This window comes from Sphaeramia orbicularis, chromosome 8, assembly GCF_902148855.1.
Source record: "Sphaeramia orbicularis chromosome 8, fSphaOr1.1, whole genome shotgun sequence".
Taxonomy (NCBI): Eukaryota; Metazoa; Chordata; class Actinopteri; order Kurtiformes; family Apogonidae; genus Sphaeramia; species Sphaeramia orbicularis.
In genome coordinates, this window is record NC_043964.1 from 52,286,674 (window position 1) to 52,298,476 (window position 11,803).

Sequence of the window (11,803 nt, forward strand, 5' to 3'; positions counted from 1 at the left end):
AGGCCCCTCCCCTGTGGCGCTGCCTAAGCTTTTGTCCTAATGGCATTTTTTCCCCTTACATCAGGGGTGTCAAACTCATTTTAATTCAGGGGCCACATTCAGCCTAATATGAAATAAAGTGGGCCGGACCAGTAAAATAATGCAAATAATAGGATAAGAACTTAGAAATAACATCAACTCCAAAGTTTTCTCTATGTTTTTGAGTGAAAAAAGTAAAATTTCATAATTAAAATGTTTACGTCTTCGAACCCTTCTTGAACGTAACATGAACAAATATGAACAACCTGAAAATTCTTAAGAAAAATGTGTAATTTTAACAATATTACACCTCAGTTTATCATTTATACATGTGCATCACAACTTCCAGATCACAGTGGATCTACAAATACACAAAACATTTAATAACAGGCAGAATACTGTTAAAATACTACATACTTCTCTTAAGACATTTCAGGTTGTTCATATTTTTTGTGAAAAACCAGTCTGTAAATGTAAACATTTTTGCGTAATTTTACTTTTTTGACACCAAAACAAAAAGAAAAAAATAGCTTTTTTTCATTATTTATAAGTTATTATGATAGTATTTTACTGGTCTGACCCACTTTAGATCGAACATCTTTGACTGATAATATCTTCAGTGTAATTTTTACATTTCATAAATTCATCCCAGGGGCCAGATTGGATCCTTTGGCGGGCCAGTTTTGGCCCCCGGGCCGCGTGTTTGACACCTGTGCCTTACATTTACTTTTATACTTTAAGCAGTTTTGAAACCAGTACTTTAACACTTTTACTGGAGTAAAAAGCTTGAGTTGCTAATTCAACTTCTACAGAAGACTTTTTAAACCCTAATATCTATACTTCTACTTGAGGAATGAATGGGAATACTTTGGACACCTCTGCTCACTGTCCTGTTCAAATAATTAAATCGAAATGAAATGTTTTGTTCTGTAACCAACATTGTTTATGTTTGGTCACTAATCTGTCTCAAAAATTCGCAGCTTTATGACAGGTTGGTAGGCGTCTGACATTGTAGCCATGATGGTAAAAGTACCACCTTTATAAATGAGACTTCCTGGCTCTCTTGCTTCCTTTCTGGCAAATGTTGCAGGTGATCCATCCATCATCTCATAATAAAGTGCCTTACTACACTCCTTGCTTTTGTCAAACATTCCCACTGCATACACATTGGAGTAAATATTAAAGTCGAAAGGCACAGAGAACAAGATGGCCATTTTCATACAGCTCTTCTTTGTTTTGTTGTTCTGGAGATCATACGTGATGACGCCAACAGATCCACATACTGTGCCAGGGGTTTTGACAAACACAGCAACATCAGATGTTCCAGAGTCAACGAAGGGGGACTGAGGTATCGCACACTGTCCGCTGTAAAGGTGCATCCTAGACATGAAAACAGCAAAATAACCAGAATGAATTCAACATAATGAAGCATGGTCCGACTGTTCATGAGTATTAATAATCAAAGGTACCTGGGATTACAGAGGCTGTACTTTTTACAGGCATTAGTGATCTCGACATTGCACTGGCGATGAGTAGGAGCAGCAGCAGCGATGGCTTCACTGGCTGCAACGACGGCCCCAAGACCTGAAGCTGCTGCTCCTACTGCTCCTGCTGCTCCTGCTGCTCCTGCTGCTCCTGCTGCTTCTGCCATATTGGATCTGTTTAAAGACACACAGACAGTTCAGTACAAATTAATGTCAAACTGTTCTGAAAAAGAGGCTTCTGTATTTTTGACATCTGCAGGCATTCCCCTGTTGATCATTTAAGGAGGCCTTGAGTTATTCAACCCTTTAACCCCTGAGCCCTGATTCCAGGTAAGGGTTCACATATTAACCCTTTAACCCCTGAGCCCTGATTCCAGGTAAAGGTTCACATATTAACCCTTTAACCCCTGAGCCCTGATTCCTGGAGCTTTGCTGTTATTTTTCCATTTCCCTGATGAGTCACTCTTTCCATTGACCAACAGTAGGCGGTCATGGCTTACATCAGGACACAGTTGTCATCTTTTTTGCCTCCGATACAAGAATTTTGAACAAATACATTTTTTCTTTACATAGAAAGTCACAAGAAAGCACTCCAAAATAAAGATCAGCAGATAAACCTAATGTTAATTTGTAAAATGTTAGAAAGTTCTACCCGGATTCCTTACCAAAACACTCTCAATTTAGGACAATCCCAAAAGATGCATGTGTGTGTGGTCCTCAATTTGTCCACATTGTCTCCAGCAAAGATTTGTCTCAGTTTTGTCAAAGTTAGAGATGAAAAATGGAGTTTTAAAAAATCAGAGGTTCCCTTTCCAAATAAATCCTTTCCATGTTGGGCTACTAGTCAATTTATGTCCATTCTCACACACCTGTTCCCAAATTTGGTCTTCAGTCACAACATTCATTTCCAATTCCCACTTCTCCTTTACTTCAAGAGTGCTCCCTGGTACAGTTGTCTGTAAACATGTGTATAGATGTGATTAGAGGTGCGTGGCCCAGGGGGGAAGTGACGTATGTGCATACCCTCTATAAAACACACAATAGAGGGTATGCACATACGTCTCTTTCGCCCCAGGCCACGCCCCTCTAAGTCAAACCGAGTGGCAAAAACCAACCTGCTCAACATGACGGAGTATAGCATTAAACACAGCGAGACAGGGAAAATGTGAAATATGAAATTAAATGAAGGACAACTGGACTGGACATGGATCTGTACAAGCTACCAAAGAACAAGTGGTCCATGAACACTGACATGTGGACAGAAATCGCATATCCGGACATCCAGGGTGAAGGGGATCATCGCTATTTTTACCTGAAACACATATACATGGTTTCGTCATGACTGACAACCAGGGTCCAAAACTTGGGCCCAGAACCAGCTGATCCAAAGTAGACCATATACTGACCCCAGTGAATATATGCATGATCTACTGATGCTGAGGAGGTTTACGTCTAGTTCATATCAACCACTTCATACGGAGCTGGACCGTTTCTGTAGAAGATCTGTTTCACGGACCAGTATCTGTTTTGGCCCAATGTACATTTGGACACCAGGACGGATCTGCCAAGCGGTTTCGGGCCGAGTTGGTCAGTGATTCTTTTCCAGATCCATCCCCGTATCTCTTTGATATCTGGGAGAGCTTCAGCTACTGTGGACCAGCAGGGTATGACTTTATCCTTGTAAATTATATTTTTCCCACCTGTTTTTAAATTACGACATTATTCTTGTAATATTATGGCTTTATTGTGGGAATATGACGACTTTAATCTCAAACGAATGACATTTTTGTTAAATTATCTTTTTTTTTTAATAACGACAACTTTATTCTCATTACATTGCGATTCTTTTTGTATTTGACTTTATTATCATATAATTACAGGCTTTATATCTATATTTTATGACTTTATACTCGTAGTGCCTAGTGTTTTTATTTTCTTATGTGGCTCAAACACTCCATTGTATCTTTTTTTCCAGTTCCCCCGTATATGAAAAACTAGGTTAGCCTCAGTTTCAGTTAGTAGGCCTTAAGGTGAACCATGAAAAGTGGCTAGAAAAGGATTTTCGTTCCCATGTCTGGGCACTACTTTTTACACGCATTTTTGTTTAGACTGTACCCTCATGGACTTGGGGTTAAAAGTTCTCCGCAATATATCCTGCAGTTTTTTTGTCACAAGCCATAAATCTATATGAATATAAAATTAAAAACCGAAAATTCTGTGATGCTAGATTCACAAGTTTTATTTATCAACATTCATTTTAGCAACACAAATTGTCTCACAAATTGACATTTATACATATTAACATTTTAGACATGTCTTGATGAATTATTACCATGCAATGTGAATTTAGACCATGAAATCTTGGAAATTTGTGGGAAAAAGCTTCTACTGATTTCACATATTACACATGGTGAATTTTGCCACACACAAACACACACATCAATGTAACAGCATTGCTTGACATTTACAGTGTTTACAGTTGCAGGGTTTCTTTTCTTCTTTTAACAATGATGCGTTTGTCATGTAACAATACATGTTTTTTTAATAGAACTCAGTCTGTTTTTTTACACAGTACACTGTAAACTTTTATTTTTGTTCAATGGATGCTTTTTTATGGTTCTATAACATGTCTAATCATCACCATCACTGTCAGAAACATCATCCCATGTAGCTCTATCTTCTGTTTCCTTCTGAACATTCACACAGTGCTGCCACCTACACAGATCAGTGAAAGACAGTCTTGCTGACATACAGGAACACCTGTCTGTATCACATTTGCCTTGTTTCCAAGTGCAGTGGATGAACTGCAGAACACTTTGAGGAGCAGGATTTTTAGTCATCCAAGTCACTGTTGACTCCCCATCCTCAATGTGCCATCCACTACCAGTGGGTGAGGGTGCACACATAATACCTTTCAGACAGTGTCTCATTATTGCTGTTTGGTAGTTTGTCCTTTTGCAGTGTTGGTGTAGAGCATCACATGTTGGAGGCATGGACAGGGCAAACTACCAAGGAGCAATAATTAGACACTGTCAGTAAGACTGGGTGGCCATGGCTCAGATGGTAGAGCAGGTCGTCCAATAACCGAAGGGTTGGTGGTTCGAATCCCGCTTTGTCCAAGTCAGTCTGTTGTGTTCTTGGGCAAGACACTTCACCCAGTGCCACTCACTCTGGTGTATGAATGTTTGGTGGTGGTGGTTCACAACAATAATAATTCTTTGCCTGATGATCTGCTCACAGAAGAGAAGATCTCATAGCTGACATTGAAAGCGGCTCATTTCTGAAACACATGCACGTAGTTTCACTAAGCTGCAAGCAGCATTGTGTGTGAGAGAGAGAATGAGTTATGATCAGTAATAGTAGTAGTAATAGTAGAGAATAGAATAAACTTACAAACTTACTAATAATACAGTGTTTGTGAGTGTGAGAGACAGAATTTTTTATTAATTTATTTATTTTTTACACACCTGCTGATAATGTCTGTGCCAGTGAAAGATGATCCTTTGTGCATTTGCCAGACACAGTGATGTATTTATCCACTTTTTTCATATTATGCATAAGGCAGGCAGAACAGGACCAGATGAAACAGTGGGTAGACCCATCCTGGACCGTCATTTCTTTCTTGGAGTTTCACTTGTTGATCCCGCGGTGCTGCCGGCATCCCCTGTTTGCACAGACTCGCCTCCCTGTGATTCATTGACATCTGAATTCTCTCTTGAATGTTTCTCCGCGGAATCCAATCACTTTTTATCAATGCATCATCTGTAGCATGTTGCATGAAACCCAGCATCTTCTGACATGTGGGAGGCAAGATGGCCGCAGCATGAGTGTGTGCAGCACAGGCCTGTCTGAATTACGCAATATCTTCTAATTCTCACCATCTCTGACACCAGTACCGATTGTACTTGTTTGTTATAAGAATGGCCGAAGATCAGATCAACCAGCTTTTGATAAAAACTGTACTGGATGGCTTGGAGCAACTCAAGTGGGAAATCCCACAGTCCCACATCGACGCCAAGGTGGACCCCATTCATTCACAACTCAATTCCATTAAACGCTCTCTGAACATGCTTGGTGATCATGTTGGAATTTTGGATCAAAGAGTCGGGAAGACCGAAGATGATATCCATGCTCTCCAAACAAAAAATAAGGAACTACAACAACAAAATGTATACCTCATGGACAAGGTGGAGGAACTGGAAAACCGGAGCCGAGCATCCAACCTGCACTTCATCCGCGTCCCAGAATCCGCAGAGGGCCGTGATATCCTCGGCTTCATGATCCAGCTAATTCCGGAGCTCCTGGGATGGGAAAACTTTCCTTTTCCGCCAACCATTGAGAGATGCCACCGCAGTCCTACCGTTGTCTGGAGCACCAGCGAACACAACAGCACCAGGCCAAGACCTATCCTGATCAAACTGCTGAATTTCCAGGATAAAATCAAAATTCTTCGTTTGGCCAAGGAGAAGGAGCTGCGTTTTAAAGGTACTCGTATTCACATATTTCCAGATTACAGTGCCGGGCTTACGAAGAAGTGGCGCAGTTTTGACACTGTAAAGCGTAAACTTCGTGAACTAAACATGAAATACTCACTCCGGTCCCTGTCCACTCTGAGTGTCATGGTTGACGGCAAACTTCAACAGTTCACCTGTCACAAAGCAGCTGAAACGGCTTTCATGTCTCTCATAAATCCACACATGTAGCTCTGGCCAGATTATTGATATAAAAGTATAAAAGAGTGACTGTTGTCATTTTCCTTTGGGAGCAGATAACTGAACTATGATGCAGGATTCCTGTGTTCTCCTCTTCGCTGGATTATTTTGTTTATTTATTTTTTTCTTTCTTGTGACTTTAATTCCTGTTAAAACTTGTCACAACGTATAGGATGTCCAGCTGATTTTTGTTTACATTTTCCTTTTCTTCTTCGGCCTTGGCACGTTTTGCTGTCAAGGATTTACAAAGACTGAGACATACTATCCCCTGCAGATTGGGCGTGTAATGATCAGTACTCTACAGATGACTGGCTGTGTGTTAGCCACAAAAGAATCTGCTCTGTAAGCTTTCATATGTGTCAGTTCCAATTTCAGACAGACCTGGTGTTAACTAGGTTTTTTTTTTTTTTTTTTCAAAAGTGATGGATCTAGAAGCTGTGGTTTTATTTTCTGGGGGGGAGGGGGTTGGGGATAGTTCTGTGTATATGTGGGTGTCTTATGTCTGTCGGTCTGTTGTGTGGGTTTTTGGTTTTCTTTTACCTTTGTTTGCTTAGTTTTAGTTTTTTCTACTGTAAACATGATCATTCAGGGCTGTTTTCTCTTTCTCCTCTTGTTTTTTGATTACCCTTTTCTTTTTTTGAACTTCTATGATAGTTAACAGTGTTATCAATGCAGGCACTAAGATTAGATTTGCAACCTGGAATGTTAGAGGTTTGGGGAAATCATCTAAGATTAACCAGGTTCTCCTTCATCTCAGAGATCTGGATGTAAAAGTAGCTTTTATACAGGAGACCCACTTAAATTAAATGTTAAAAAATTGCACAAAAACTGGGTATCACAGTTGTTTTATTCATCATTTAGTAGTAATTCACGTGGTGTTGCCATTCTCATTCACCATTCTGTTCCATTTAAATGTGAGAAAGTAGTTGCGGATCACAACGGTCATTATGTAATAATTTCAGGATTGATTAATAACATGGCTCTAACCTTAGCAAATGTCTATGCCCCTAATGTGGACGACGAGGGATTTTTTGTGAAATTTTTCTCCACAATCCCTAATATTGAATCACATTGTCTTATTATTGGTGGAGACTTTAATTGTTGTCTGAATGATTCATTAGATAGATCTTCAGCTAAACAGTATACTTCTAAATCTACTTCAACAATTAATTCCTTTATCCAGGGTTAATTCTAGCTATCTTTCAACTGGTCTTAAGATTTTGATCAGGTCTGTATATATATATATATATATATATATATATATATATATATATATATATATATATATATATGGAGCATATTCATTATGTCATAATCTGCACAGTGCTCCTTATGTTGCCCATTTTGCTACTTCCAACACATCAAGTTCACGGACTAAATGTTCACTTACAGTCTCATATACCCAACCCAGTGAAAAGTACCTTTGTAATGAATTAATCAGGCGAGTTTAATGTTTTGACTGATGGGTCTAACAATGATAAAATACATTAATTTATTTTCCTAATTAAAAATAAGGAAGAATGCTCTGTTGCTACACTGATCAAACTATTATTCTATTATTCAAAATCTGTAATTAAATATTCATTGAACATACTTGTGTTTATCTAGTACCAACACATCAATATTTGTACATTTGTAAAAGCTTAACTGCAATATCTGAGTCTGTTTCCACATGTATAAATTGAAACTGATTAAAAACAGCTAGAAAAGTATTGGTTGTTTTTGCAGTGGGAAAATAAGGACATATTAGCTTTAAATATATTTGTGGTTGGGGGTTGGTTTTCATTATTTTGCTCATGGTCTGTACTCAGCTTCTGACCTTATCCTAAATGCAGACTGGACAGACATTTTTAAGCATGAATAAATGAATCTGCACCGTGTTGATGTAATGTTGTCATTTGTCCACAAAGTGGAGTCAAGTCTACTGCAAAAATGTACAATACACCTGAGTGTTGTTATGTATGACACACACAGTCATGTCTGCTTGACATAATGAATTATAACCATCACCCATAAATTCTAAATCTGACCCCTCAAAATGGTGTGAGGACCAACTAATAAATATGTCTTACTAAATATAGACGTGGCGTCATTAGGCCAATTTTAGGGGGGAGCTGAAGCCCCCCATTGTCTCTGTATATGGTTGAAACCACATCCTGTTCGGATGGCAGGATTGGCATTGATGGGTCCAGGGTCTGTTTCCGGTGGGGGGATGTGCTGCTCTGGCAGTATAATTGCTTGCCGGTGTGTTAATTGTTCATCTGTGTATCTCTGATCTGCGTATCAATCGGAGGAATGACCTTTTTCCACACTATTCCGCACATTTCCACAGTCATTTCACTCTTTCCCTCATGGACGGCACTAAAAATCTTAAATACCAGACCCGGGTCAAATTATTTAAAACACCAAAGGGGCCCACGGTCTGTTGGTGAGTAGAGATCCCCAGATCACATCACATATCAAACATCAAATTTTCTCGGAGAGAGCCCATATTCTACTCACATCAAGGCGCGATGAGACTGTGACTGTAAATATAATTGACAAGGAAAAATCTCTTACCTTCGTTTAGGCACCTCAGACACAAGTGTCACTACATCCCATCTGCGAATCGACCAAGGCCTCTTCCGTTCCTGCCAATTGTTGTGAATAGTTAAGAAGAAAAACAAACTCAGGAATGCTCATCAGGGAATATCTCCCTTTCTTTGTTTGACAGGGGGGTTTTATACAGGAGCATTTGCCCACCCTTACTGCCATAAAAGGAACTGACCATTCACTATGTGGGTCATTCCAGAATTGGAGGACATTTGGGCTTCAAAATTCTTGAAAAATAAACCTTCACTTTTCTAGTTATCCATTATATATTCATCAATAATAGGTAATAAACTATCAAAGGCTTGATTGGCTCAGCTTACACATCAATGGTACAATTTTTATTACATGATTTATGTGGTGTTTGTAATACTTGGTGCAACCCTGTTACCAACACTAAGGAACCTGAAAAAAGTGCATTAATTAATTTCTTAAATGTAATTCCTTTTCCATTAAGTAAAGAAAGTAACATTCTCTCTGAATAACCATTTGGTTTCACATGACTTGATTTAAATTAATTTTAGCAACTTTCAAAATCTGTCTCGTCCAACTTTTCAATATTGGCATGTTTCACTTTAACAATTTCAGTATTTATTTTACAATATTTACTCTGACACATTTTGCATATAATTACATAAACTCTTTAAAGGAAAATGGGTCAAACCCTTTTGAGCTGAGAAAGTAATTTATGATTATTTTCAATTAAAATGATATGGTAACAGGGTTGAAATTAGGGTAACAGGGTTGTATGAAGTAACAGCTACATTATTTCTGATTATAGATCATTATATAAAAGTGACAAATGCTCAAGACATCAAAGTATTCTTTGAATAACTTTTAATACTTTCTGTCAGCACTATTTCACTATTTCTCAAATAACCCCCCCCCCCCAAAAAAAAAAAAAAAAACCCAAACAAACAAACAAACAATAATAATAATAATAATAATAATAATGGGGGGGGGCTTATTTCAGGAAAATTTTCACATTCAACTTTAGCCCTGATTTTCTGATGCAACAAGATGTTCTAAGCACTCCTGTGTGTTTTTTTTTTTTTTTAATTTTCATCCAACCCCCCGAAAATTACTTTTTCAACCCTGAAAACGTGGGGTTTTTGTCAACTTTCAAACCTTCTTCACTTTTGATAAAGTACAATGTAACAATCTGCTCATGCTGGATCCTAAATGTTTTTTTGTCAGACATGTCATGTCTTCAGAGTGCTTTGCACTAAAAAAGGTGTAGTGTCAAGGCCAAATTATAGGTCAAAGGTCACCCAAATGGTCCAAATGCATATTTCATGGAATGAAGCTGTTAATGTGGGTTCTTCCAAATGTTGGGCTCAGGTTCTCTCCTCAGAACACATCTACTGACCACAGACAACTGACATTCAATCAGACACATTAAACAGAATTATTCACTCATGTATTCTCCATACAGACATGTCAAAAAGAACAAACGGTAGTTTCACATGACTTTGACATTTACATGTATATGTCCTGTTGTGGGCGACACGGTGGTGCAGTGGATAGACCTGGTGCCTCACAGACAGAAGGTCCTGGGTTCCATTCTAACACCTGTCGATGGGGGTGGGACCTTTCTGTGTGAAGTTTGCATGTTCTCTCTGGGTACTCCGGTTTCCTCCTACCATCCAAACACATGCACTGATAGGTTAATGGGTTAATCTAAATCCCCCACAGGGGTGAATGTGACAGTGGTTGTTTGTCTCTATATGTTCAGTCTGTGATGAACTGGTCACATGTCCAGGGTGAACCCCGCCTTCGCCCATCAGTAGCTGGGATAGGCTCCAAGTGACCCCTGTGACCCTAGTGAGGAGAAAGTGGGTTCAGAAAATGAATGAATGAATGAATGTGTTTCCCGCCACACTAACGGCGGCAAATTCAAATGGAATGTACATGTTTTAATATTTAGTCTGTACTGTGTCTTTAAAGGGCCAAAGGCCTTGGGGGGTCCCACCAGGAAACCAGAGGGAACAGAACTGAGGACAGATTTGATAAAATGTCTGAATGGTATGAATTTTTGAAAAAAAATAGGCTTTTTGGTGACTTTTAACCTTCAACATGACCTTGACATTAGACTTTTCATAGTACAAAGTACTCTTACGATACAATATGGCACTTATAAGATCATTAAATGTCCCATCATGAACATATTTATACACTGCACCGGACAAAAGAGTGGAGAAGCTGTGAAAGTTGCGATTTTCAGAGTTAAAAAAGTAATTTTCAGGGTAGGGGGGGTTTGGATGAAAATTTCAAAAAAATTACACAGGAGTGCTTAGAACATCTTGTTGCATCAGAAAATCAGGGCTAATGTGGTATTTGATATTAAGCCCCCCATTATTAACCCTTCAGGTAACTCTCTCCTGGCTTTACTCCTTTTATGAGCCTCTCTCCACTTTTTTCGTTGGGTACACTGTCCTCTCTCACTGCGGTCTTTTTGAAGCAACTTCTGTCCTGTTTCTGCATCTTTCCTCCATTTCTGTCTTTCTTTTAGTAAACACTGTTGTCTCCTCTGTACATCAGCATCACACTTGGCACGGTGGCATCTCTGCTTTTCAGCAGCACTCAATGGTGGGCCACACTGTTAGAAAAAAAATGATCTAACTTAATTTAGTGTCCCCTATTATGAATTGTAACTCACTGTTTATATATAGTTTGATTTATGTCAAGTTAATAATCCCATCAAGGTAGTTGCTGCAACCATAATCCATTTGGACTACCATTAGGAAATAAAAGGAAACAATACAGTCTGGGAAATTCAGGAATGTGTTTACAATATGTAGATTAACTAAATTCTATCTCAGATAATGTAAATTATTGACTTGAACCATAAATAATAGTTTGTAAAGTCTGAGTGAACTGGAGGAGATGCAGCCCTATTAATGTAGTGCAACCCTGTTACTCTAATCACAGTAACAGGGTTGCAAATCCAGACTGTTAGCTTTTTCTCAGGCATAGAAGCTCGCTACTTAGCTAGCTGTT

The 11,803-nt window shown here is 38.8% G+C and overlaps 1 protein-coding gene across 1 annotated transcript; it reads right to left on the reverse strand.

The window, feature by feature from the left end:
- Window positions 1-713: 713 nt before the first annotated feature.
- On the reverse strand, window positions 714-8,888 carry LOC115423332 (DELTA-actitoxin-Aas1a-like). Its single transcript, XM_030140048.1, has 3 exons — window positions 8,774-8,888; window positions 1,488-1,676; window positions 714-1,398 (listed from the first exon to the last, which is right to left on the reverse strand). Exons 2-3 carry the CDS (start codon window positions 1,667-1,669, stop codon window positions 975-977), a joined length of 606 nt encoding a protein of 201 aa, XP_029995908.1. The 5' UTR covers window positions 1,670-1,676; window positions 8,774-8,888; the 3' UTR covers window positions 714-974.
- Between the last annotated feature and the right edge of the window lie 2,915 nt (window positions 8,889-11,803).

What these genes read in the sequence shown, in the direction of transcription:
- LOC115423332 (XM_030140048.1), bottom strand. Translation starts at nt 1,669, where the DNA reads ATGGCAGAAGCAGCAGGAGCAGCAGGAGCAGCAGGAGCAGCAGGAGCA. An exon ending in TACAGCCTCTGTAATCCCAG is followed by an intron (nt 1,399 to 1,487) that starts GTACCTTTGATT and finishes TTTCATGTCTAG; the next exon opens with GATGCACCTTTACAGCGGAC.